General features: G+C 50.9%; 11 protein-coding genes across 11 annotated transcripts; 6 read left to right on the plus strand and 5 right to left on the minus strand.

The window, feature by feature from the left end:
• Nucleotides 1-5: 5 nt before the first annotated feature.
• Nucleotides 6-1634, plus strand: BO88DRAFT_492209 (uncharacterized protein; the record flags this gene model as incomplete). The annotated part of the gene is made up of 7 exons (XM_025712903.1): nucleotides 6-183; nucleotides 248-267; nucleotides 330-363; nucleotides 441-514; nucleotides 586-965; nucleotides 1033-1128; nucleotides 1186-1634. The coding sequence occupies 7 exons, from the start codon at nucleotides 6-8 to the stop codon at nucleotides 1493-1495; spliced, it is 1092 nt and encodes a 363-aa protein (XP_025557150.1). The 3' UTR covers nucleotides 1496-1634.
• Nucleotides 1635-1656: 22 nt separating this feature from the next.
• On the minus strand, nucleotides 1657-2322 carry BO88DRAFT_353493 (uncharacterized protein; the record flags this gene model as incomplete). Its single annotated transcript, XM_025703641.1, has 3 exons — nucleotides 1657-1786; nucleotides 1859-1981; nucleotides 2114-2322. The coding sequence occupies 3 exons, from the start codon at nucleotides 2320-2322 to the stop codon at nucleotides 1657-1659; spliced, it is 462 nt and encodes a 153-aa protein (XP_025557151.1).
• Nucleotides 2323-3098: 776 nt separating this feature from the next.
• BO88DRAFT_492210 (TauD/TfdA dioxygenase family protein) lies at nucleotides 3099-4405 on the minus strand (the record flags this gene model as incomplete). Its single annotated transcript, XM_025712904.1, has 3 exons — nucleotides 3099-3304; nucleotides 3362-3682; nucleotides 3764-4405. 3 exons carry the CDS (start codon nucleotides 4403-4405, stop codon nucleotides 3209-3211), a joined length of 1059 nt encoding a protein of 352 aa, XP_025557152.1. The 3' UTR covers nucleotides 3099-3208.
• A 743-nt stretch (nucleotides 4406-5148) lies between these two features.
• BO88DRAFT_220659 (ribokinase) lies at nucleotides 5149-6738 on the plus strand. Its single transcript, XM_025701999.1, has 2 exons — nucleotides 5149-5419; nucleotides 5509-6738. The coding sequence occupies exon 2, from the start codon at nucleotides 5520-5522 to the stop codon at nucleotides 6543-6545; it is 1026 nt and encodes a 341-aa protein (XP_025557153.1). The 5' UTR covers nucleotides 5149-5419; nucleotides 5509-5519; the 3' UTR covers nucleotides 6546-6738.
• Nucleotides 6739-6931: 193 nt separating this feature from the next.
• Nucleotides 6932-9506, minus strand: BO88DRAFT_399279 (putative MFS peptide transporter; the record flags this gene model as incomplete). The annotated part of the gene is made up of 4 exons (XM_025705355.1): nucleotides 6932-8297; nucleotides 8350-8485; nucleotides 8542-8857; nucleotides 9435-9506. The coding sequence occupies 4 exons, from the start codon at nucleotides 9504-9506 to the stop codon at nucleotides 6932-6934; spliced, it is 1890 nt and encodes a 629-aa protein (XP_025557154.1).
• Nucleotides 9507-10541: 1035 nt separating this feature from the next.
• Nucleotides 10542-11208, minus strand: BO88DRAFT_420372 (putative phosphoglycerate mutase family protein; the record flags this gene model as incomplete). The annotated part of the gene is made up of 3 exons (XM_025708440.1): nucleotides 10542-10626; nucleotides 10697-10937; nucleotides 10989-11208. 3 exons carry the CDS (start codon nucleotides 11206-11208, stop codon nucleotides 10542-10544), a joined length of 546 nt encoding a protein of 181 aa, XP_025557155.1.
• A 55-nt stretch (nucleotides 11209-11263) lies between these two features.
• BO88DRAFT_220680 (uncharacterized protein) lies at nucleotides 11264-12038 on the plus strand. Its single transcript, XM_025702000.1, has one exon. The coding sequence runs from the start codon at nucleotides 11446-11448 to the stop codon at nucleotides 11905-11907; it is 462 nt and encodes a 153-aa protein (XP_025557156.1). The 5' UTR covers nucleotides 11264-11445; the 3' UTR covers nucleotides 11908-12038.
• A 2506-nt stretch (nucleotides 12039-14544) lies between these two features.
• Nucleotides 14545-17582, minus strand: BO88DRAFT_459021 (acetyl-CoA synthetase-like protein; the record flags this gene model as incomplete). Its single annotated transcript, XM_025711076.1, has 4 exons — nucleotides 14545-15023; nucleotides 15113-15248; nucleotides 15300-15409; nucleotides 17444-17582. 4 exons carry the CDS (start codon nucleotides 17580-17582, stop codon nucleotides 14545-14547), a joined length of 864 nt encoding a protein of 287 aa, XP_025557157.1.
• A 2469-nt stretch (nucleotides 17583-20051) lies between these two features.
• BO88DRAFT_409260 (putative amino acid transporter) lies at nucleotides 20052-22243 on the plus strand. Its single transcript, XM_025707911.1, has 2 exons — nucleotides 20052-21820; nucleotides 21882-22243. The coding sequence occupies exons 1-2, from the start codon at nucleotides 20468-20470 to the stop codon at nucleotides 21939-21941; spliced, it is 1413 nt and encodes a 470-aa protein (XP_025557158.1). The 5' UTR covers nucleotides 20052-20467; the 3' UTR covers nucleotides 21942-22243.
• Nucleotides 22244-23622: 1379 nt separating this feature from the next.
• Nucleotides 23623-24178, plus strand: BO88DRAFT_420375 (uncharacterized protein; the record flags this gene model as incomplete). Its single annotated transcript, XM_025708441.1, has 3 exons — nucleotides 23623-23754; nucleotides 23836-24069; nucleotides 24125-24178. The coding sequence occupies 3 exons, from the start codon at nucleotides 23623-23625 to the stop codon at nucleotides 24176-24178; spliced, it is 420 nt and encodes a 139-aa protein (XP_025557159.1).
• Nucleotides 24179-24567: 389 nt separating this feature from the next.
• BO88DRAFT_477485 (sulfatase family protein) lies at nucleotides 24568-26523 on the plus strand (the record flags this gene model as incomplete). The annotated part of the gene is made up of 4 exons (XM_025711973.1): nucleotides 24568-24913; nucleotides 24973-25956; nucleotides 26014-26135; nucleotides 26191-26523. 4 exons carry the CDS (start codon nucleotides 24568-24570, stop codon nucleotides 26521-26523), a joined length of 1785 nt encoding a protein of 594 aa, XP_025557160.1.
• Nucleotides 26524-26599: the final 76 nt, after the last annotated feature.

A 26599-nucleotide genomic window follows, 5' to 3' on the forward strand; every position in this document is an offset into this window, starting at 1 on the left:
TCAAAATGGACGTGCTGGGAAGAGCTGCTGGTGATGACACTCTCCGGGGGACTCTGTCGCACCCATGGTTACGCACCACCAATCAGATCCTCGCCGGTATTTGGATTTTCCTCTGCGTGATATCACTCGTCATGCGAATATACACCAAGATCCACATCATGCGGAAGTTCTGGTGGGATGATGGTACGTTTTTCTATGCTTATATGAGGTGGAGATTTGAGTGGTTGGTGGCTAATACAGCCTGCAGTCTGCTTAATCCTCGCTTGGGTATGGTGTAGCAGCGATAACCTCGTCTCAGTCCTTGCACTCACATGTCTCTGCTATCACAGATTTTTTCGATTGGCACGCAATCAGTTATCCTCTGTATGTTTGTACGGATTGATGTGATTTTGGTTGTTCAACTCTAGAGCACACAGAATCTAACCGCCCTCTCCCTATAGACGGTTACACTTATGGAGGCTATGGAGTCCATATCGAGTACCTGTCTCCCGCGGTGCTCGAAATCTACGTGAAAGTCCGTCCTTCGATGTTGCTTCTTCCTCGTCTTCTATCCTGCTGTGGTCTCGTCGCTGAGCCAGTAACCAGACTCTCCTTTCTGCCGCCATCATCTACGTCCCTGCCCTAGCTGCGGCCAAATTCGCTCTGCTGATGCTCTACTATCGCCTGTTGCACATGATTCGCATCTGGAGAAACATCATTTTTCTCGTTACCTTCATCATTGCCGGCTACACGATCGCCCTCACCTTGGGTCTCATCTTCCCTTGCCAACCCATCGCTAAAAACTGGGACTTGACCATCACTACCGGCCACTGCGTTGACCGCGTCGGGTTTTATCTCGCTACGGCCATTACCAACACCGTTAGCGATATCATATTAATCCTTATCCCCATCCCAGTCATAATCAAGCTGAAACTTCCATTGATCCAGAAGCTCGGGGTCGGCTGTATGTTTGGGGTTGGTTGCTTGTAGGTGATCCTCCTTTCAATCCCCATGTTATCCCCTCCATGGTTGACCAAACTCATTACCCCACAGAACTATAATCACCAGCATCATCCGGCTGGCGACTCTAATGCCGCTGGTAACGTCTGATGACCAATCATACGAAATTGCTCTAGCCGTCATCTTCATGTGCGTACGGTCTACATTATACCAATACCGGACGGATCTTATTGACACGATCTACAGCGTCATCGAAGCCAACTTCATCATTATCTGCCCCTGCCTTCCGTATCTGAAACAGTTCCTGCGCTTCCATGCGCCCTGCTGGATTGGTGACTCCGGCAGCAACAGCAGTCAGTCGCGACCGTCGGCTTCTTCCAATTCTAACTCTATTCCGTCGAGTAATAGGCGCAAGCCGGGGTTGAGCGTGTTGCAGGATGATATTGAACAGGCGCTTAGTCCACCGATGGAGGCGCATTGTGCTTGTATGGTGGGTGCACGACAGGGTAGTTCTACTAGTGATGAGTCAAGAGAGTTGATTGGGGAGCGGAAGTAGTGCGTTTGTCGATACGTTTTATGTTTGCATGTTATACTTGCAACTAGTATATATGCTTTATTTGGTTTAGCAATTAGATGGACTGTACATATATCAGAAGTCATATTGTGTCAAGATATGAAGACATGTCACTTATAACGATTCTCCCTCTCTTCAATCCATCAAGTACAAACAGGAGTCGCCGTCGGCTTCACCACCGCATTAGTGGGATTCGTCTGCGAGCACCCATCAATCAATCCCAGCAAGTAATCATCCTCTGCGGCCTTGTATGCTGCTCCGCAGTTGGGGTCACTAGTACACAATATTAGCATGTCTCATTCACATAATCTTACTTTATTATTTCTTGTAGATAGAGCCACTCACCTAGCACCCCCGCTCGCATCCTCAAAATACGAGCAGATATCATGCGAAAAGCAATCCTGGGTGTAGACATTGCCCAGTGCGATACCGCTACATCCTGATCCGCAGCGTCCGTTGCAGGAGTAACTGTTGTTTGAACAGTAGTTGGGTTAGCTTTTCAGTTTTTCCAATAGTGTTGATGTGGTGACAGAGAAGAAACATATGGGATAAGTGAATTGGAAGTGAAGCAAGAAAAGAAAAAAAAAGAAATAAACATACTCTCCATCACCATCACTATTCTCCCCATAATTACTGCCTACCACACCCACATACGTGCAGGTTTGATCGGCACTGTTGGTCCAGCTGGCTGTTGCGGTGGCGCCGACTTTGAGGCATGTCACGCTGCGTTTTTGGTGGGTAACGGAGGGGTGGGCGGTTGCGGTGAGAGTTAGAGATACGGTTAGGAGGAGGGTGGAGAGGGAGATCATTTTGGATGGCTGTTCTCTGTGATGAGATAGGGTTGAAAGGTGATGGTTTGAGAGGGGGTACTTCTAAGTACACAGATTACTGTAAGCTGGAAGATCAGTGAGGGGACAATACTATGTTAAATATGAAGTTGCCTACGGGGTACCTCATCTCCTGTGAAGGAGACAGTAGTACTACTCTACGTGAAATTTGCTTGGTCGGGTTTCATCAGTCACTATAAAGTAGTGACTATTCTTCTCCTTCCTATAGGCGGGCGTGATATTGTCCGTTACGGAGAATGCTCCGAGTAGAGGTGATCCTCCGCAGTGATGTATGATTCATGTACGTACGTCTGCCGCAGGCTACTCAAGCTTTCTTCCCCTCTTTCTGCTCGGCGGAATTCTCGGCCATTGAATGTGAGGGGATAGGGGGTATGGGCATCCTGCAGATCCACTTCAGGGATTGCATCAGGGCTTCTTAAAATGACGTTTCGGGTAGAAACAGGGAGGTGGAGGAATTAAGGCGTTATGATACAGCGGTGCAGTATCTACGTGGCGGTTGTTACATAAAAGTAGAAAGTACTGTATACAAGAGAGAGATTCTGTCTGTCTAGAAAGATAGCTGAATTCCCATTGATATCGTCTGAAAAACATCCTCAGATTCTGGGTGCCTGACATGACACCTTAACGGTCAGGTACCCACCCTTAACTGAAGCTAGCTGGATAGGGAATAGTGCAGGGGCCGGCATCCTTCATCTTTCTTCACACAAGATTATATCCAGGCTTCTGCTTCTTACCCCTGAAAGGTGCAAACAAGTTTTGATATTCGGACGTATACAAAAGTCGTCTTTGTGATTATATTTATTGCAATCAACATCTGTTCAATCTTCGCACAAGTTGACTCCAGCGCCTACGCGGAGTCATAGATTGTGGCCCTACGCATATCACGCACATATCGTCCTTGATATGAGCCACCACAAGATCGGTGCATCACGCAAGTATTGTCCTAATAACGTTAGCGTTGCTTCTGGCTTCTACAGAAAGATCAAGGTGATATACATACCCACATAATCATATCTCCATCGTTCAGCCAGTCCACGGTGAGCACATATTTGTCCTGACTGGCATGCCGCATCAAAGCCTCGATTACGGGCTTGCTGTCTGCCTTGCTCCTCCCGTCTATCCGGTATGCATGTGATCCCATGTACAGATTCATTCGTTTGCTGGGCTTGTGCAGTTGTGCAAGTTGATGACGCCCACGCGCTCTTGCAGCCTCGGGCAACCAACACAGCACCAAGATCCGCGCCAAAACGAAACAGAACATCAGGAGCAGGCTGATGTCCACAATATCGACCCAAATCCCCAATACACGGGCTATGAGGCCCTATAAACGATAATGGTTTGGTTAGCACAATTCGATGTTTTACTAGGGAAGTCGCTTTCTCGAAGCATGTCGTGAACATACCACCGCCATCAGATATGGGAAACGACGCAGGTCATCTAGGTCGGAGACGGCAACCACCAACCTGATGAGCCAATTATCCGGGGCTCCTAGATATCGACTCTGCATGATTGAATGCCATAGCACATGATTCTGGATTTCGGCTTTCGTCTCCTCAGCGAGATCCGCATAAGCAGTCCTGGTGTCGGCAAATGCCGTCGCGCCGCCGGTTCCCTTTGGGGGCAGTTGGTGCGCTCGGAGGAGGCTATATCCCGCTCGGCGCTGGGTGAAGGAGCCATCCACGTGGAAGAGGCGTGTGCCCCGGAATAGCTGCGCCCGCCAAGATGATGGCGATAAGACCCGACCCTTGCTGTCCACATTCCCAACATCCATCAGCTTGCCTCTGGAACCGAGTCGATCTGGCACTCCCGGTTTCCCGACCGTGTTATCCACTATCGGTTCGCCTAATTGACAAGCAAAGGCAAAGTGGCGCGTATCGTTAAGTTTGGTGGCGCGGAAGACCAAGACGCCGTATGTAGCCATCGCGGCACGAAGCTCTTCGATGACGGCATCAGGGACTGGTTGCGAAAAGTCCACGCCCTCACACTCGGCACCAAACGTGGGGTGAAGGCGGCGAAAGGTCAAGGTTGGAGTGCCAATGGCCATGGTGGCCGTTCTGGCCGTAGTAGTCATGGTTGCCATGGCTAGCCAAAGGGAGCGTTGTGTATGTCACTTGACAAGTAGCAGCGTGTGAAATCAGGAACCAACAGTGTGTTTGGGTAGGTAGGTCAAAGCTTGGTTATTATAAGTATAAGACCCAAGTAGTCGGACATGATTGAAGCCATGTGTGCCAAACTTATAGCTGTGGTGATGGCACTTGATGGCTAATTAGTCCCTTCCCAGATCAACTTATGCCAAATGTGGCAAAAGCTGATAGAGGGTAGTAGCCGGCATGATGAAATGCAATAAATGTTCAATGTAAACAATAGAACGCAAGTGTATTAAGAGGCCAGTGGGCTTTACAGAAGTCGACCGCTTCTTCGTGACTTTTTTATCACATAATCTATGCTTGCTTCTGCGACTCTTCCCACCATCCCTTGCGCAATACACTCGATCCGTCAAACCGCGGATCACGATCAAACAGAAGGGCATGAACCTTCTATTCCAAAGAAAATCTGGATAGGCGGAGCTGAATAGCAGTATCTTCCAAGTATATCGAAGGGATGGTTTTCTTCGTGTACCCCCAAAACTGCGTGCTCTTCTGACATATCACCAGAAGATAAACTACCCTTACAGTAGTAGCTCTGCATATTGAGCATGTATTGGGGATATATTGAACTTTAGCCAAGGTGACTGCCAGAGCCAGCATGACCACCACATGAGTACAAACCCCCAGTTTGTCCAAATATAACTAAATGGTTGTTATAGTTGTTTCAAGGGTTATACCTCGGCCTCTTCAACGTCATCATCATGTGACCATTCCACTTACCTAATTCTTATTCCCCCCCGCCAAAAGAAGGTCCCTCTCTTTCTTACTTTCACTCATCCCACCGATAAACCCCACTGCAGGTTTTAATTGACTGTGATTTTCTGCAAGATTCTGCATAGCGGTTGCATGGGACATTCCTTCCCTTTTGAGCTATCATCAATTGACTTGTCATCATTAACGGAGCGTTACTAGTGAGTCCCCATCTGTGCTTCTTCCCCGCATGGGGGATTCCATCCATACCCGTCACTGGGATATCTGACTTGTCTTCTTGCAACTCCAGGAACGACCACCATGGCACCTCCCCAGATCTGCGTGATTGGTTCTCTGAATATTGACTTTGTCACCTACACTCCACGTTGCCCCGATGCCGGCGAGACCCTGACAGCCAATTCCCTCGCTATCAGCGCCGGAGGGAAAGGTGCCAACCAGGCGGTCGCGTGCGGTCGCGCCTCCTTCGCTTCCAAAGATAACCAAGATGCGTCGGTGTATATGATTGGAGCGGTCGGGGCGGGTGATCCCTACTACTCGGCACTCCTTCGCCCAACATTGGAGGGTTCCGGAGTCAGCACAACGGGAATCCAGGAAAAGACGGACAGCCAAACGGGCTCTGCTACAATCATCGTGGACGAAGGAGCTGGAGGAGAGAACCGAATCTTGTTCGTCCCCGGAGCTAACTACTCGGGAATGGATAATGCAGACGCAGTCCTCGCTACCACTCGGAATATCCATCTAGAACAAGGCGTTGTCGTGATGCAGGGCGAGATCCCGAGGTCGACCACCTTGGACTTGATGAAGCACTTTAACAGCGCTTTCTGCGCTTCTCACCTCGTATTCAACCCTGCACCAGTCTTCACAGAAGGTATTCCCCTCGCCGCTCTTGCCGGCACGAGTGTACTGGCCATGAATGAGACTGAAGCTGTCCTCATGACCCAGGCGGTCAAGGAGCATCTCACTCCTGCCCAGCAGGAGCAGGACTTGAAGCCCGAGGAACTTGCATCTCTATTCCACAAACATGCCCAGGTCCAGATCGTTCTAATTACTCTCGGAGCTAAGGGTGCCTATTACTCAACGGCCACTGGCAAGCAGGGCTTTGCCCCCAGCGCAGCGGTGGAGAAGGTTGTAGACACCACTGCCGCCGGAGACACATTCGTCGGTTACTTCGCTACTGCCTTTGCGAAGTTCGTTGCCACCGGTGCTCCACTGGCGGACTTCGATGCCCAGATCGAAACGGCCGTTCGGAAGGCGAATGTTGCCGCCGCAGGGTGTGTGCAGAGGAAGGGTGCGATGCAGAGCATCCCGTTCGCTTATGAAATCTAGAGCATGACAGTGAACCACCTAATGGTTGCTCCCGTCGGCCAGGGGAGTATTCGCCCAAGATTATTACCAAACCGGACTTTTCGGGCTATTGATCCGAGATTAAAGTCGACATGAATCACGACCGTAGCCTTTCATACCATCAATCTGCTGCCAAATTTGACAAGGAAGCCATAGTTGCAAATATGCAGCGTCTCTCAACCTAGATCATACACCACCATACATCCTCCCAGAAGGGACTACAGATACAATACCGGAATCAAACTTATAGACTCGGCTTGCCTGAAACCTGGCTTAAGATGAATGTGATACATGTATTGATAGAATAGCCTATTCAAACTGTGGCTACCGTCATTGGGGCCGTAATGATTCGACCCAACCGTGCACATCTAATTCTCCACCGTCTTTTCCACTTCAGTGGTCTGAATAGGAGTCTCCTCCGCACCGTCTGCATAGTTGGCTTCATCGGTCATGAACTCATCATTGTTCAGGTACCTGAATCGGTACCAGAAGAAAATGGTCTGGAGAGCGAGGGCAACAGCAGGGGCACCCCAGATCCAGATCAAGTCGGGATCCTCAGTGACTGGCAGAAGGATCTCTCCCAGCGCACTGGACAAAGCAGTCATGAAGAGGAAGATTGCCATGACTAGACCCCTCATACTCGCGGGCGACCGGGCATACGCCAGTTCATACGCCGTCACGTTGCAGAAGATTTCCGAGAGGGCCCCCAAGATGGTGTTCGGCAGCTGCCACCAGATGCTGATGGGACTGACCTCCGAACAGGAGGAGGCATAGTAGCCGCACGGCGAGGTCTTGTATACGCGCCACTGGACCAGGGCACCGCACAGACCGGAGAGTGCGGCTAGGATGAACCCGAATGTGATACGAGTGATTCGCTTGAACGGAATATTGTACCGATAAAGCAGTGGATAGATAAAGTAATCGACGATCGGCACAGCGATAATGATGGTCAAGGCATTGAAGTTGCTCAGAAGGTCGTTGGGGGCACCGTTGGTTGTCATAGACGCACCCTGGTTTGTCGAAACAGACCCGATCCCGCCGTCATTGAGATTGTAGATGGGAAAATAGAAGAAGATCTCCGTTGCCACGAGAGTTCTGCGCACATCATCCACCAGCTTGTCGGTCCAGTCAACCTGGATCCCCTTGGCTGCCAGGACACTCGGTTTCGCCGCATCGAAGAAGTTCTTGCGCCAGACCTGCCAATTGTTTTGGCGCAAAGCAGTGACGGTGATCTTAATTGCCTTGGCGAGATCCGAGTTCCCACTGGGCGGCGTTCGGTATGTCTTCTTATAGGCAGCCGCCAGCACCACCGGCAAGATAAAATAGATAATTCCGGCCAGCAAGAAGGCCAGCCAGTAACCCACATATTTCTCCGCATATGTGGTGGCCAGCATGTAAAATGCTCCCACGTTGATCACTCCGTAGAAGATGAGCATCGTCCGAGTAGCCGTCATCTCGGGATCCACAATGACCTTCTCCCCAGTCTTCAAAACCTTGGTGTACTGCTTTTGATGGCGGTATTGGTCCAGGACGGTGGGTGCGATATTGGGCTTAAAGATACCGGCTCCAAGGGCCAACAGCAGAAGCCCGATGATGAATGGGGGCGCTGCGTGCGCTGTCCCAGCCTGCAGCACTGACGGAATCGCGCCGATTATCTGAATGATGTGGGCAATACCACAGATGGCGACACCGACACAAATGGCCCAGTACCGACCAACGTATACGTCGGCCCACCTGTTATTGTGAGCGAGTCACGCACGTGTGTACAGTTTGGGGATCGACGTACCATCCACCAAAGATGGGAATGACATAGGCAAGGAACTGAAATAGCAATACCAATCCGTCACTAGCCTGGAGTCCCATTCCCAGCGCACCGGCCGTCTCCTGTGTCCCTCGCGGAGGCGCACCCGCACCGTTTCCTCCTGCAAGAAGCCAGTCAGCGATATGAGAACTAGGGGTTATCGGGCCTGAAGAGAACCTTTCGGAAGAGGAAACTCGATGAAGTTGGAGAAGACCGTCTGTGCGCCGTAGTACGATGCTCGTTCGGCGAATTCTACCAGACAAAGGGAGTATGCGATGATGGGGAGATAGGCCGGGACCTTGCGAAGGCTGTTGACTTCTTCCTCTGTGGGTGGCGGGTACTCCTCGTTCTCCAGCGCTTGTGCATCCACCTCATAGACATTCTTCTCTGGATCGGACTTGTCCTGTACTTGGATTGGACCATTGGTGGCTTCACTGGTGATTATGGCATCGGCGATGTGGGTTTCGCCGGTTGAGGTAGCTACAATCGTCCACTGCTGTCAGTTTCGGGTACAGCGCCATACACCTGGCTACACTTACCCATATTTCGTTGATCGGGCGTTGAGACGCCAGGAAGATTTACTGAAGATTGTTGAGCACTGACGACCCCCTAGCCAGATGAACTGGCTGCACAGCTTCTGGTCTTTATAGCATGGCTGCTAGCGAGGTCGGACGGATCTCCGGCGGTGGTCAGACAATGGGCTAAATACCCCCAGACGATGCCATTGCAGGGGCGAATGCCTGGACAGGCATATCGCGCAATGTAGCACCAGTCTTTGCTATCAATTGGGTCATTTAGGACATTTTCTCCACTAGCAGGGATCTGTGCTTTAGAAATTGCCTATCAGCCCTAGCCTGTCCCACTCACCATCGCTGATTCGAATCAACGTCCGATGATAACGATTTGGCCGTCCTTTGCGCCATCGGAGCCCACCAACCAAATCGAGGTATCGATATTAATATCATTGCCTGCGGATGGGGTCAAGATAATCTGTAGTGATGCCATTTGCTTGGACACTTCCCCTGCTCGACGCATATCTGATCATTCCCCTTTTGTTCCTGTCGGGTGACCTTATCATACCCGACCATTGGCTGGAGGGTTACCCCATAACTATCGACATGCGGGATGCCAGTGACTTGCATCTCCTGATCGGAGCGTTGAGATAGTCCACTGTTCACTTTATACGTGATGGGGTGCTCATGGTGGATGAGTTTGATGTTGAGATTCACTTTGTTCGCTGAGGTGCGCAGCCCTTAGTCAACTACAATCCGAGAAGCAGCTTGAAGATAAAGGAAGTTTAGAGCCAAACACACCCGCCATTACAGCGGACCTGAAGTTAACTTCACGGCCAAAGTTAGTCTCACAATATCAGCTTCATCAGTACGTCCTGGCTGACCAGGTGGTGGGTTTGGGTTTACATCCCCTTCGCCCAAGCACCAGCTAAGACCGCCGCCACAGGCTACCTGGAAGCTTAGCGCCATCTGGAAGTTGCTGAATTGGTGTTATCTGGCAGCCTATTGGCAGGCCAGTCTGTCTCTGTTCAACTTGGCAGGGGTTCGTGGTGCGTGGGGACGGTCAACAGGAGTCAGCAGCCACCACGGCAAAGCATTCCTCCCGCTCCCTCTCATTTGCTCGTATCTTACCTCCTTCGCATCTAGTGGAGGTCTTATCGCTGATGCCAGGATCTATATATGCCAGGTTACATTTGGAACAATATCAAGCATAGCATGGCGTCTTGGCATTCTATGGCTTTATCGGACACACGACCCAAGGCTCGCCCACAGGTTCGTGGTGAGATTGTGGGCCTGCTAGCAGACAATTTACGGTAGCCACCCTTTCTCGAGTGGCATTATATGCATTTCCAAGGAATGGGGGTGAATTGCGACCGGGCAAAAGTTGGCCATTGTGTCATGTTGATGGCCGATGAGAATGCGTATAGACCGTGCAGTGGTTCCTGTCCTTATTGTGTTATGACCTGTGAGCTGCTAGAATTAAGGTATCCAACACGCGAATCACCAAGGGATATTCTATGGCCACAGTCATGTCAAATGCCCATAAAGACTTTGCACTACGTCGTTTTTAAAAAGGGGCCGAATGCCCGGACGGCCGTCGGTTACAGTGAGACAAGGCCAAGTGTCCCCTAATTGGAGCCTGTCTTGATTTTTTCGGCTACTACTTCAGCTATCCAGACCCGGGCAATTCTCGCTGGTGATGTCGGTGATATTGGTATAAGGGTAAGGGTCAGTCCAGATGAGATCGAACCTGGAATGCATGCCTAGTTAGACGCGTCGACTACAAATTGCCTTTGCGACTTTCTTCGGGATAAACTTACCGGTCATCGGGGTAGGTAGGTGCATCATCGTCACCCAGCTTCTCAGCGATCTTGGTTAACTCCTTGTGCTCCCAGCAGATCAAAATGTTGTCGCTGCCGGTGTAGTCCTTCACCAGGTCCTTGACACACTTTGTGTCTTTCTTCGAGCAGGATGTGTCGACAGTGAGGCCCAGTTCCTCTGCTAAAGGGAGAACCGTTTCGTATGCGCGGTCGCGTTTTCCATCTGCGAGTCTGTTAATCCCTGACGGCTATATACAGAGAGACCAGATAACACATCGCAAGGCTGATGTACCTGACTTGGGTTGTTCTGCAATAATATATCCGATGTCATAATCGGAATCCGGGCCGAACACAGTCTTCAAGCAGTCGGCCCGCTCAAAACCCACAGCATTGAGGCCGGTGCTTCCATTGCTGGGCTTCTCGCCGTGGCGAATGAGATAGACGGTCGGCTCGGCAAGAGCCAGCGTTGCCGTGGCCAAGAGGCCGAGAGACAGTGATAACTTGCTGTACATTTTACACTTGAATGTTATCAATTGTGCAGAGGGCAGAAGAGAATACGGTCGCTCACTGTCCGGATGTCCCGCCCCTTATGTATCGGTGGATATCCAAGATCAGCAAAAACAGCCCCCACCAGACGAATCACCTCCGAGTTCCCTTTCCAACAAGGTTTCCGATGAGAAACATCGCCATCTCCGGCTGCTACGAATGGGCTTCGCCACGATGCCACTAGCACATTATGATTGGGTTGGATGCTAGTCAAGCCTTGCACGTGGGACAATGCCCTACCGGCAATGGCTTTGAATGACTTGTTGAATTGTGATCCATCAGGGCCACTTCGCCGGTCGATCCCGCCCGCTAAAACCGTGGCCACCCAACTCCGGATCCTTCTTTCCCCAGCGTTCTTGTTGCAAAAGTGCTGTCTTCTCCGATCGTTCCAACAGCTCAGAAGCTGGGATGGTGCATCTCATTGGTTTAGAGCGGCCGCAATGGTAGCGCCCCTTGCTATCCATATAGATGAGTTGTACATCAGCGCCTCTCTGCCGGTGAAAGATGCTACCTTTGCCGGCACGGGTGGATCGTGGATGAGACCGCCCGTCCCGGCTGGCGGAGCCATCTTTGAACTCCGTCTCGAGGTCTTTCGCTCGCTACAGATGCCATTTCCCCCCCCTCCATACTTTCTTACTGGGCGAACCTTTGATCATTGCAGATGACCTAATTTTACTGACACCGATCGACCCGGAGATAGCCGGCCCGCAGCGATCGATCGACTGATCCTAACCCCGGGTGGACCAATCAATGACCCACAAGTACCATGAAAAATCACCCGTTTCCGATTATAGCCAGCAATACAGCCTAGTAGCATGTTGCACAGAATCGTAACCAGCTGAGTGGATATGAATCGCTCCTGTGAATGACAGTCTGAGTCAACAGAACAGTCCGAAAAGAGCGATTGTCCAGGTGAACAATCAAAATATGTTGCTTCGCCACAGTGTCCGGCCATACCTTGATGATGAACATCTCTGCCAAGGATGGATGCTTTGTTCAAAACTAAAAATCTCGTTCTTGAATTTCGCTGACCCCGATGGGATTGACTTTCGTGTGGCGGACGTGTCATGCCATACAAGTACTAGTTATGGGAACGCCACCAGATCCGGACTATTGGGTGTGAGCAGCAAGGCTGTTCTGCATGCGAATAAAACCTACCTATATTTACAGACATGATTAAGTTAGTAGCACCACACAGACCGCCTTTCTCGACACCTTCCATTGCCGCAACGTACGCCTGTTGGTCTGTAAGGTTTGTTCTGCTTAATGACTAAGGTATGACGCACACCCGAGAAGATCGAATGTCAGATATTCTCGCCGTGACTGACAAGATCTGACATACCCCGAGGAATAGTAAGCTTAGTATTCAAGTCTTCCCCCCAAATCCGGTGAACTGATAACATCACGTATACATCTGCGCCTCCCGAAAGTCCGATTAGAAGTGACAATGAGATGCCTGAAATTGCATGGATGACTAATCTAGTACATCATGACTGGGTGTTCCGGGACGATGTTGGGGCTAATGAAATCCTCATAGGAGAATAGAGATACGTTAAAGGGGTTGGAGCGGTCCAGTGGAAGATAGGTGTAGTAGATATAACGATTGCTAAGAGCAGTAGCCAGTTTGGTATCAGTAGTAAGTATAGCATATCTAGTAACAGTATCGGATCTTTGCTTGCTCTACAACGTCAATTAATTGAGAACATCTGGCCGTAAACATCAAATACATTCTGCGTTGAACATCTGCTCAGGCCAATTGACAATTGTACGCCGTGGTAGGAAGCTGATGAAATGATCAACGAAGCAACTATTGCTTCAAACGTCATAAGCAAGACCCGTTGGGTTCTCAGCAGGCGCACTACAGTGTTATTAAACAGATGCAAAATCTGGTCAGCCTGATTCTGATCCCACGGCCGATCCGAAACATAAAGCTTAAGCTAAAGAGTCCCCTTTGAGAGGGGACTACAGGCCACACGGTGATGATATCAAGGTAAGCGGAATATATGCTTCATGGTTCGACTGGACCCCTGGCAGGCCGCTACCAGCAAACACCTCAGGGATGTTCACAAAATCCCAGTACCTGGCTCTGTGTCTGCCGGCCAGGAAGTTCACCGTGCCACCAGATCGTCGTATTCAATTGTCTCGAAGGCCGTGCTCCGGACCTGTTGCTCATGAACTGCGTGCAGGTTTGACATGGTGTGGTCAGCTTGAAGAGTCACTTGAACTGAACGTATTTTACACAGGCTCCCACAACTGCTTCGGCTTCTGGAAGCTCTACGAAGACGACGTCATCAGAACCGGTTATGTACGCTAGACAAAGGGCCCAATCTGTCTTGATGATGGTGACTATGAAGATTCTAGTAGGTACTGGCGGGTGAGAGATATTCGTGGTGCTCGTCATAAGGATTCCGCACTCGTGGGAAGGCGGCGAACCTGACAATGATCCGTAATCGAGATAGGTCATGCTGGAACGTCGAGGAAAATCGCACCAGAGCTGGTATGCCTGCGGAAGAGTATGGTAGTTCAGGCTGTGCAAGTGTCCCGGAGAGTCCACCGTCACGGCTATCTAAACCGTACCCTGATATCCTCGAACAGGCGAGGCATGCTGATGTCGTCATACTGAGCATGGGACAATCGGCCTTTGAAACATAGAAGGCATCATATATAAAGGAAGGTTTTGATATAAAGCTATGCCAGCGCCTCTTGGACATTGCTTCGGGGAGTATCTGAAGGAAGATTCCCAGATGCATGAATCTGGGTGTAATTCATCAGCATGGCCGGGATAGAAGATACGTGCTGCTAAAAATGGACCTATTTGTAGCTTCTCTTCTGACTGTATGATATCACCGACCGCGATGGATCCGGCGAAAGCTTGCTGAACGTGATGTCCCAATTCACTCAGCACCAACCGCTGACCGTGCAACTTCACCTGGTCATCCGGACGTACAAGCCACCCAGCACTGACGTTTGGGACGCCTATTTCCGCGTATCCCAGGTCAGATTTGGAGGCGTGATCACACATGACTGGAGTGCACTCTGCTGGGACATGTGCGCTCAGGAGACAAACCTTATCATGCCAGACTTCAGTGTCCTCTGTAGTGACGGTTCCCTGCCAAGGACTAACGTTTCGAGGTACAACAACTCGCTAGGAGTGCTGACGGGCGACGGTTGGGGTCAATAGTATCCCATTGGCTCGCACAAGCTTCGCAGTCAAGGCCAAATGCCCCATACATCAATTTTCTAGTAAAATACAAAGAGTTACTTGACAGAAATGCGGCTACAACGTCGATTGTTATCGCATCTCAGGCGTGATAGGCAAACTGTAGAACACGCGATATCGGCCGTGGCTGGAGTAGAGTAGCGAAGGTCTCCCACGAAACGGAAAGGGAAGCGTGCTCAACAACAGCCCCTTGGGGTATTCTAGTCGAGCCAGATGTGAAGAAAATGTACGCGGCGCTGTTTCCCCCAACATGAACCGTCTCAGCCAGCGAGAAGTTAACATTTTGAGTCCACAGGCGGTCATCGTTGATTTGCAATACTGTCGAGCACAGGATGCTTGCTTTGAAGTGGGTACCTTCATTTGCAATTTTCATTGATGTGGAAGATTCATTTGCAATAAATCGCAACCGAGTAGCTGGATGGGTGGGATCCTGAAGGACTAGACATAGCCCAGCTTTCCAGATTGCCAGGATAGCCAGCGGAACCCAGCGGCTCCTTTCCAAGCATACCAAAATCGGGTCCTCCAGCTTAACTTCATGGGCAAGGATATCTTGCGCGAATCCTGACGAGAGCTGATCAATTGCTCGTAGGTAAATTCGCCATCCCAGGCACAGACGGCGGAAGAGGATGGTTGGTCTGCGCATCGCTTACTGATGCTTTCGTATACCCAAATATTTGCCGAAGCTGTGGGTGGCTGCCTTGACTGCATGCGCTGTACCCGGCCCATATACAGGGCGTCAATGGTGCCAGAATTGGCAACGAGGGTGCCGGTATCAACATCGTCAAACTTGACCATATCAGCAGCTACCTGGACAGCGCTTAAAGATCATAGCCGAACGTGATATTCCACCTCGGCGTGCTCGATCCGCTGCCCTTGTAACTTGATTTGTGAAACCTTAGGGACCACGTAATGCAGAGATCCGTAGAAACTATGTCGTGCGATGTCTCCTATGCGGTAGATACTCGTGTGGACTAGAACTCCGCTTATGAAGCGGAGCCAGCGAGGCAGTGATACTGTAATCGTATCTCTTGGGCGTCGAGGATTGTTGCATATCTGAAACCAACGACTGGCCCTTCAACCAGGAGTTCTCCTTCAGCATCAAGTGGCAAAGGAGTGCTTATATTGTCCGAGTCTACTATCCAACAGGTGTCACTAATCGGGTATCTGATACTGTTAGGATCAGTTCCCAGCCTCATGCTTGAGTTGACTGAACACACCATACTGCACTCCGATGGGCTGTACGCGCTTATAAGCTTGATTCGAGTAGCCCACATTTCTATTATGATTTGCTGCAATGGCTCGCCCGCAGATACCAATGTCTGTAGTGTCGGGCCGTAAAGGTGAGAGGAGGTGAATGACCGATGCTGATGCAGCCATCCCTTGATACACTTGCTCATCCAACTCAGAGCAAGCCGCAGTCATTCCTCTCGCCTTGAAGCATAGCCAGTCCGACTGGACACATTGGCGGAGAACAATGGCCCAGATGCTGCGCAACAGCACTATGAGATCAATTCCTTTTCGGATGCTGCTTCCCAGGAGGATAGTGATGATGCCCGGGGGATCTCCCAGGTATGGAATTCCGTGTTACCACTAGCCTTCGGGGGTACCAGCGTGGGAAACATCCCAACGGCATGTCTTCTCTACTCCTTATTCTTATCTCTTAATTTTTTTTCCCCTTCTTCTCTTCTGCAAAACTGTGATTTACTCGACTGTGCTGAGATGAGTTTGGGGTATCCCAAGATGAAGAGGGCGGAAATCTTGTCCGGCAAGTGCATCCACGAATTCACTGAATAAGTACAAGGCAAGTCTACCTCCATGTACCTTAATCTAGGTGTGTACCTTTTACTTATTTTAGACTTCACCCGGCGCCTCCGCGGATGTGGCTGATGTCGCCGATGAGAATACTTCGATCCAGGGCGAGAAGTGGATTAGGATTGCATGCGGTGCGATCTGGAGGTGTCATCCCTTGCATTCCGATCTTGCAGTTACTGCATGCGTCGCGCGCCAGAGTCGAGCCGTAGTCGAGCCATATTTGTGCTCCACAGGAAAGAAGATCTAACTAAGTAATGCCCGACTTTTATCACTGTGGTAGGTGTGCGTGCCTGAACCTGGTTGCGCCCACGGGATTTTCAAGTAGCCTGGATGGTTCATCCTTTGTGGCAAAATATGAAGACAGCTAATTGCACAGTACCTGACTCAGGAATGTCTTGATGAAGAGTCCTGGGACCTGGTTTGGGAACAGCCTACTATGCCTGATACTTGTTTTGGCACATTGTGAATGTCTCGACTGGACGTCAATTCCACGAGGTCTGGCTGTCTGAACTGGAAGGCTATTCATATTGATGTTCAATTGTCGGCCAGATAAGACCGACAAAAAGAAGTTCCCTATTGAATTGCAGTCCGCTCTACTCTTCTTTCATTATGTTCCGTCGGACCACCGAAAAGCTTCAGAGCGGCATTCCTATATGTTGAATAGAAGCCGCAGGGTGCGAAAGTGACTAAATTCCGACTAGACGTCAATCCTACGAGGATGCAAGATTGAGGATCCGTGAGAGCATCCTATGGAAGGGGTTGCCTTCCGGGTCAACAATACTTTGGCCGCCTCGACAACTGGGCTACCTGCAGATGGTAATATCACCGCCAGGGTTGTACAAAGTAGCAGGCATCGGAGATTACGATTGGCCTCGGAGTTTTATCTCCGCGCTCGGATGTCCCATGGATTTGAGGACATTGATACATCACTGCGCGACTCGGACTGTAGTGGAGAGGTCCTACCGATGAGGCGTTTCTTCTGTGCGGGTGATCCAAAGTAGAATGATGAGAACAATCCGCATAATGGCGACAGAGGGATGTTGCACTCTGTCTGCGGTAAATTCCCGTCTGACATGGAATCAATGGCAAAAGGCACAATAGACTGGACTACAGTCTAGAACCCGTCTAGGCTCATCTATCAGGCGATCGCCGAGACGGGAGGGACTCACCTATTGCAGCCAAATTCAGGGCCATAGAATTGGGGTCACTACCACAAGTTGGCTGAACCTTCACCACCAGAGCTTGTTCGAGGCCAATCAATTCGGACGCAGGGACGAGTAATGGTGCATGGAGCGCGACAATGTCCATAAGGACTGGGGTATGAATGGCGCATCTGCCGTCACGGAGGTACACTCTTTCACCACCGGGCAGGCGGCAAGGGCTCCTGCATCGGACTAGGGGCATTTCTTTTATGTAATGAAGAGCGAATACCGGCTCCACACACTTCCCAACAGTATTCAGGCTGGTGCCTATCCCTGCCCTCCGTGATAGCCGTCCGACGTCAGAGTATGGCGTATCGACTCAATGGAGAGAATTCCAAGGCCAGAGAGGATCGTGATACGAACTGCCGGCGTAAAAAATCTCCACACGAGGAGAATCCGGGCGATGAATAAATGGCGCCCCCGCATTGGAGGTGAGCCAGGCCTGTCCATAGAGAAGGATATCTGTTAGGTAATAGCGGGGATGGGAAGGCAGCAGCATGGTCCATTTTCTGCTCCGACCGACAATCGCGGACAGTAGCGTAGAGGTGCACGTTTCACGGGAGAATGGAGTGATGCCATCCCAACGCAATGGCCGATCTGAGCTAAGCTTTGCCAGAAGAGGGCGCCCTCTGAACCTGGGGAACCCGAGGCTCGAGGGGAAACGACGCGACTTGGTGGGGCGGTCGCAGAGCAAATGCGGAACATCGAGAAGAAGCTCATGCTGAGAAGAGAGAGACGAGGATAGTGGGTAGATTCCACGACAGCATGTATCTCTGGGAGAGGGGGGAAGGAGAAGAGACAAGACAATTCAGCAGGTGGTCGCGATAAATTGCATGCAAATTGCGGAGTCTTGGGGAGGAGGAGGGGGAAGAGGGAAGAGTAAGAGAGGAGGGAGACCAAAAAGGGAAAGTTTGAAAGCTCCGGGCGGGCGGGACAAATTTCACACGTCGGATCCGAGCTGGTCCCAAAGGAGGTTAGCGCGGTTCAACCAGCAGCAGTTGGAGTAAGTGAAGTAGTTTGTGTTGTTTGTTTCGGGGCAAGGTTGCCTGCCTGCCTGAGGATGGTTTGGTTCTCCAACAATCAATCAACAACACCACTACCATACTACCACCTCCAACGCGGAATAAGCTGCCTGACTTTGACTGACTTCCTGCCTGACTGCCCAGAAGGGTGAAAATGCCGGTCGGAGATGAATGATGGTCGCGGGTGACGCGGATGGTTGAGACAAGATCAGCAGATAGATTAGAGTTGACTACTTACTACTCCGTACTCTGTTAATTATACGACAGGCAGATAGATAGATACGTCGGCATGTTGGTCAAACCCGAGAGTCACAATACTACCAAAACTGATAGTATCTCTCGGGCCGGGTCACCCATCAGGTCACCATGAGTAAAACCAAGAGCTAATAATTAATAGAGAGGGAGGGAGGGAAGGGGAGGTGTGAGACGAGCGGGATAAGATAAGCGCCGGGATCAGCCAAGGGCCTGGTGGAACTAGACTAGTTTAGGTAACATGTCTCCAACAACTCGCTGTAATTCCTGATGTTTCGGTGCTCACACGTCCGCCCGGATTCAGTGTGTGAGCGATAGCAATTGGTCATCACCCTGATGAGGTCTGCCAAGTGGTGGCTTCAATTACCGCATTCGTCAGGCTTCTAGAAGATTAATCATCCCCACCTCGTCAGGAAAAAGGTTACGCCGGTGTTTCTTGGTATGTTTCTGATGTTGCAGGTCAGCGTCGCTTTCACCGTTGCCTGTTCCCGAGTCAGAACCCGACCCTCTCTCTCTCACTCTCACTCTCTCTCTTTCTCTCATCTTCCTCCGTTCGGTAAGTTGTGCCCATGGGTGGTGTGTTCCAACTGCCAACCTCCCTCGTGCTGCCGTCCCTTGTGTTCCCCATCCTCGGGACAGTGCATCACGCCAAGTAGTATGGATACCTCCTTACATCCCCATACATTGGATTACACTGTTCAGCCCATTCAGCCTCACGGCTGACCCGGGTGCAAATAAACTTCGCGCCGGACACCCCGAACGTAGTAAGAGGACGGCGTCGATCGGGAACGACGGAGAGGGAGGGAGGGCGGAGGAGGAGGAGCACTAGACTACTTAGTTACTACTACTGCAAGCGCGGCCAGCTGCCACGGGCTAATCATCGGTCCTCGAGTCTGGGGGAAAATGCAGACTAACGCGAATAGCCTTTTTAGCCTTTTCAATCCCGGTTGGGTTTGACCAGAGTGACCACCGGTTACTTGTCCGCAATGGGAACTAGAGTCGGGGTCAAGTCTAATCCCAAACCGGTAAGGTCTGCAGTTCCAACGTCACCCTGGGGCTTAACCCCTGGTGGGCGCTAGTCCTTTTCCGGCTGCCTAGACGGGCTAGGCACTAATATCTGGAGTTTCATTGGTGCAATGGTCCAAGTGGCGGGAGCTTGGTCTCCACGTGGAGAGCAGATAAACTGGCAAACCTTAGCAACCGCCACTCTATCTCATTACCAAATCGTTTCCACTTTTTTTTGGTGGTCACTTTCTGGTTTCTCCATCGTCTGATGGCCACCACAAAACTACGAAACTGGTTGAAATGTTCTTTTTTGCTCCATTCTCGTTGGCCTGTTCCCCTTCGTTTATCAGCTCCTCTGCGGCGGTGCCCGGATTCATCCGACCCTCGCTCTACTCGCTCCCTCAGTCTTGGTGCTCCGTCTGGGCGGACGGTTCTGTGCCTGCGGTGAATTTCCGTCCCGCTCCATTCAAAACCCTCCCTCTTCCCTCTTGTTCCTCTCTCTTCTCCAGACTCACACACCTCTCTCCTTCTCTCTCTTCTTCCTCCTCCCCCCTCTCCCCCCAAACTCACACCCTAAGGCAACCGGTGTGTGACAGGGCACTGTGTTTACTCACTCTACCCTCCTCCACCCAACCGCCACTACTACTAACTCACCTCTGCCCTCTCATACTACATTTTCATTTTATTCCTATATAACAACAACAACATCATCATGGGTTACGGTGACGAGATCTCCGGCACGGACAACAAGTCCCAGAATGTCATGGGGGGTGAGAAGTATGGTGGTGCTGCCCAGTTTGACGGTGACCTGGTGGAGAAGATGAGCGAGGGCGAGCGGAACATCTACGAGGCCGGTATTGAAAAATATAACCGTCTGGGATGGAAGCGCCTGACGGTCGTGCTGATCGTCGAGGCCATTGCGCTGGGAAGTTTGTCCATTCCTGGCAGTTTCGCTACCCTCGGTATGGTGGCCGGTGTCATCTTGACCGTGGGCCTGGGTTTTGTCGCCATCTACACCAGTTACGTGGTCGGTCAGGTTAAGCTGAAGTTCCCCGACGTCGCCCACTACCCCGAGGCGGGACGCCTGATGTTCGGCCGGGTGGGTTACGAGATTGTCTATGTGATGCTGGGTCTGCAATTGCTTTTCCTGACGGGCTCGCACTGTCTGACGGGAACCATCGCCTTCATCAACATTACCGAAAGCGGCGTCTGCTCCGTCGTGTTCGCTGTTGTCTCCGCCATCATTTTGCTGCTCTTCGCCGTGCCCCCCAGTTTCGCTGAGATGGCCATTCTGGGCTACGTCGACTTTGTCTCCATCATCGCCGCCATCCTGATCACCATGATCGCCACGGGCATCACGGCCTCCGATTCCACGGCTGGTCTTTCCGGGGTCAACTGGTCCGCTTGGCCCAAGGAAGGCATTACCTTCACCGACGCCTTCATTGCCGTTACCAACATCGTTTTCGCCTACAGTTTCGCCATGTGCCAGTTCTCCTTCATGGATGAGATGCACACCCCCAAGGATTACGTCAAGTCCATCTGGGCCCTGGGTCTGATCGAAATTGTCATCTACACGCTGACGGGTGCGCTGATCTATGCCTTTGTTGGTCAGGATGTGCAGAGCCCCGCCTTGCTGTCTGCGGGCAGTATGGTCAAGCGTGTGGCCTTTGGTATCGCGCTGCCCGTTATCTTCATCAGTGGCTCGATCAACACGGTGGTGCTGGGCCGCATGGTCCACGGGCGCATCTTCAAGAACTCGACCATCCGCTTCATCAACACCAAGATGGGCTGGATCACCTGGCTGGCGCTGATCACCGTCATCACCTGGGTGGCATTTGTGATCGCCGAAGTTATTCCCTTCTTTTCGGATTTGCTGTCCATCTCTTCTTCCCTCTTCATCTCGGGCTTCACCTTCTACTTCCCCGCGCTGATGTGGTTCTTGCTGGTGCGCGAGGGCAAGTGGAACACGCCCAAGAACCTGATGCTGGGGGCACTGAACCTGTGCTGTTTGATTATTGGTCTGGTGACGCTGGGGGCTGGTACCTATGCCAGTGTCAACGACATTGTAAGAGCCCTCTGTTCTTCAATTCCTACATTTGTATCTGATGCTAATTCATTTTTTTCAGATTCTCAACTACCGCAGCGGATCCGTGCGTGGTGTGTTCACTTGCGCTGCTCCGGAGTAAAGCATTTCTTGTGTGATTAATTCGATGGGGAGGCGACTCCGACCGGGGCCAACCCTCCTCCCCTTGCAAATACCCCCTCCACTGCATTTGCATTTGATGTACATATGACTCGATGGTTATGATTTTCTGTGTGTGAATACATTTACGAGCGCCCTGTTGATACACGAGCGGGTCTTTTTCTGATCATATTTGCTCCTCATGGCTTGCCTTGAACACTCAATATTCTCTGCACCAGCACTATACCTCCCCATGTTCATTTTTATTTTCATTCAATTTTTTTTTTTTCAGCGATAGATCAAGACCCTCCTCGCAATAGAGTTCTAACAACATTATCATTATCTTACTTTCCTCTACTTGTATACAGCTTGATTAAGCCTCGTATTAGGGAGATAAGCCTTGTGGTGGCGTTGAATTGCCCAGTGGATCGAGTCCAGGTTCAAGGTTTGGGCGAATGTCCGGATGACGCGGGGAGGGCGGAGGTCCATGCCACCGCGGGCGACATTGTAACGTCACAACCACGATCCCCTATCCGGAGGAACCGATCGAACATGAGAAGAGTGGAAGAAGAGTGAGCACGCCATCGGATCATTATTCCCGCTGATGTTGCGATGGATGGATCCAGCGGGGATATCCATGTCATGATGTAGTGGGTGTGATCGCCGCTGAGGTGAGATGGGCTGATCCGACAGAGAATACTACTTGCTACCTTACTACTGCGTGATAGATCGACATGATGATGGTGACACTTGCATTATTGCTACTGGACAATACAGTAATAGTATCACCCAGTCTCACTGCATGATGGTCTGGTGGTGTCCGTTGTTCCCCAACCAACATCATCAGTGCGTACCCTAAGTGATAATGAGATCAATATATAATTGTACCTAGTAGTAGTTTTCGTGCCAGTGGCAATAGTAATCAGCCACTTCTTTAGCCACCAGTGGATAATTACTCCCTTGCGACATATAAGGCGTCCAGTTAAGCTTCCACTATCCCCATCTTGGATGATAGCCTTCCTCACTGGATCATACCATAAAATAGCATCTCCATCTGCCGACCAGTTGCCGGGATTAGTCATTATAAAAGAATCATGTGATCTGGGCGCCCACCACCTGAGTCATTCAGAATTATACAATGTGCATAACTAATGCATAAACATATTAACAATGAATAATGATTTGGTTTCTCTCCTTAATTATTCATCTTGTTCTGCTCTCGTGCGTCTCCTTTTTCCTCTCCACCACCCTTAGGCATTAATATATTCTATATAGCTACGGGCCTTCGGATCTATTCTTATCCCCTCCTATACCTATCCTGAGTTATAAAGCCCTATAGGGACACCACACCCGTAACTACAAAGTACAATAAACCAGTATAGGTTTCACCTCCCAATATGAGATCCATCAACTTGACATCCGATCGACACTCGCTAGCTGAAACCCTGCCAATCATTTCCCCCTCGGCTGCCCCGTATCCCCAGCTGGAGCTGCTATTTCTATCATCCGGCCTCCGCATGTCTCACTTCAACACCTCCATCATCATGCCCTCGCCAGCTTGTAGGCCATCTATATAAACCCCGGGCTACTCCGGGTCGGAGCTGTCCTCTTCATGCTCTTTCCATCATAGCAATCCCAACTCCATCTCCCGCCGCTCTTTTCACAATTCCAGCGCCATCGCCATCATGAAATTCACATTCGCCGCCATCACTGCCTTTGCTGCCACAGCACTGGCCCAGAATGTTCAGATTGCCTCTCCCAAGGCTGGCCAGACTGTCCAGGCGGGACAGAAGGTGATTGTCCAGATTGAGCGTCCGGTAAGCCCTGCATCGCTGTTATTCCCGACCTTGAATGGTGCAAAATGTGTCAATCGGACTAACCAGATGTTTCGCTGATAGACTCCCCCCACCAACGTCGAGGAAATGGCCATCGCCATCGGCCTGCAGTCCTGCGCCTCGACCACCTGCTACCCGGCTTCGGAGGTCTTGGGCCAGGTTCTGTACAATGGCGCCTTTGACCCCGAGTACCACGAGTGGTACTTGCCTCAGTACCAGAACTTCACCGTCACTATTCCCGAGGGCACTGCTTCGGGTAAGGCGGTGCTGGGTGTCGCTCATGCCTCCCTTATTGGGGTAAGTTGAATGTCATTCCGATTATTGGATATCTGCTGATTTGATTGCCCTGTAGGCTTCATTTGAGCCGTACCTCCAGACCCTCAGCCAGAACATCACGATCGCTTAGGTTGGTGGTGTAGATGTACAAAGGGGGGTGGCTTGAGGGAGATATATCAAAATGTCTAGGATATATTCTCGCCTAGTTGATAAGACTGTGTACATAGCAACTCATAAATCAAGTTGAGCAACTCTTATACCAAGAACAGTACGCGCAATCTGCACCCGATGATATAGCTCGTCCCGGATGGTGGTGATTTAGCGCCAATCACGCCATCCCTTGCATTTCGCTTCCACGACAGATCGGCATCGAGCATCAACAGGACTCGCATTGTCCAATCGATGAGTTAAGTGATAGTATCTCAAGTGGGGTGGTGGTGTCTTTCAAAGAATACATAGATAAAGAGCAGACCTTCGCGGTCCCGCTACATTGTAAATAAACCACATTATTCTACAACCATGAAAGGACTCTCACTCCTCGCCTTCGCCTCTCTGGCGCAGGCGTCCATTGACTCCTTTGCAGCAATAGGCAAACCAGATAGCCAGAATGTCCTACAGGACCATCATGTATCCCATCACACTTCCGGCAGTCGTCCCAACATCGTCTTCATCCTCGTCGATGACCAGGACCTGCAAATGGACTCCATCCACTATACTCCACGCATCAACCACTACCTCGCCAGCCAGGGCGCCTTCTACCGCAACCACTTTGTCACCACCGCCTTGTGCTGTCCTTCACGAGTAAGTCTCTGGACAGGCAAGCAAGCGCACAACACCAACGTCACTGAAATCTACCCCCCATACGGTATACCCCTCAACCCTATCCCAACTACCAATACCCAAAGCACTAACCAGAAACAACAGGAGGATACCCCAAATTCGTCGCCGAAGGCCACAACGAGAACTGGCTTCCTCTCTGGCTCCAAGCAGCCGGCTACTCCACCTACTACACAGGGAAACTCTTCAACGCCCACACCGTGGAAAACTACAACGCTCCCTTCGTGACGGGCTTCAACGCCTCCGACTTCCTCCTAGACCCGTACACATACCAGTACCTTCGTCCTCACTATCAACGTAACCAGGACCCTCCAACCAGCTACGAGGGTCAACATACCGTCGAGGTAATCACTAAAAAGGCACTCGGATTCCTCGACGATGCTATCGCCGGCGATGAACCATTCTTCCTCACCGTCGCCCCAGTGGCGCCGCACTCCAACTTGAATATGACAGACGAAACGGACACCACGACATTCCGCTTCTCTCCTCCTATTCCACTCGACAAACATAAGCATTTGTTTCAGGATGCTCAGATCCCTCGAACCCCTAACTTCAACCCTGATCATCCTAGTGGAGTCAGCTGGGTGCGGTCCCTCCCGCAGCAAGATGCTGAGAGTGTGTCATATAACGATGAGTTTTACCGCGATAGACTCCGTTCGTTGCAGGGTGTGGATGAACTCGTTGAGGAGATTGTTCTTAGACTTGATGATGCGGGTATCCTGGATAATACGTATATTTTCTATACCTCGGATAATGGGTACCATATTGGTCAGCATCGGTTACACCCTGGTAAGGAGTGCGGGTTCGATGAGGATATTCGGGTACCGATGTTTGTTAGGGGACCGAGAGTGCCGAGAGGCGTGGAGGTGAGTGCGGTGACGACGCACATTGATTTGGCGCCGACGATTCTGGATATTGTGGGTGGTGAAGCAGAGGGTGAGCTGGATGGGGTGGCGATTCCGTTGACAACAAAGGAGATTCATGCTGCGGATATGGATGGGGGCAGACATGAACATGTTAATGTTGAGTATTGGGGGTGGGCTGGGTTTGAGGGTGCGTTTGGACGGGATGGTGAGTATTGTCCTGCCTTTTACTGCATGTGAGGGACATGCTAATGGGGTATGACAGAGAACGGTGGCCCTGCTACCTTCACCAATAACACCTACAAGGCATTGAGGCTGATCAGCCCCGACTTTAACCTCTACTACTCTGTCTGGTGCAGTGGCGAGCACGAACTCTACGATTTGACAGTAAGTCAGCCCTATCATTACATCACTGCCATGTACTCTACTGACACATGTCCAGACGGACCCCTACCAACTCCACAACCTCTACCCAAACCTAGCAGCATCCAGAATAGGTTCCTACTCCGCCGTCAAAATCTCCACCCGTCTTGATGCCCTGCTTATGGTGCTCAAGTCGTGCAAAGGAGACACTTGCATCCAGCCATGGCGGACGCTGCACCCTTACGGCGATGTGCATAGCTTGCTTGATGCGTTGGATGACACGTTCGATGCGTTCTATGTCCGTCAGGTACGCGTGCAGTTTGGCTGGTGCGAGCATGGATATCTGCTCGAGGCCGAAGGGCCGCAGGTGCCGCTGGCTTATCGGCATACCAGGTGGAGTGATTGGGTTTAATGCTCTGAGTACTCGGATGATCTCAAGAAGCAAAGTCAACGACAACAGCGATGCCTGGGAAATCAAATACAGTAAA

This window comes from Aspergillus vadensis, assembly GCF_003184925.1.
Source record: "Aspergillus vadensis CBS 113365 unplaced genomic scaffold BO88scaffold_42, whole genome shotgun sequence".
In the NCBI taxonomy this organism is placed as follows: domain Eukaryota; kingdom Fungi; phylum Ascomycota; class Eurotiomycetes; order Eurotiales; family Aspergillaceae; genus Aspergillus; species Aspergillus vadensis.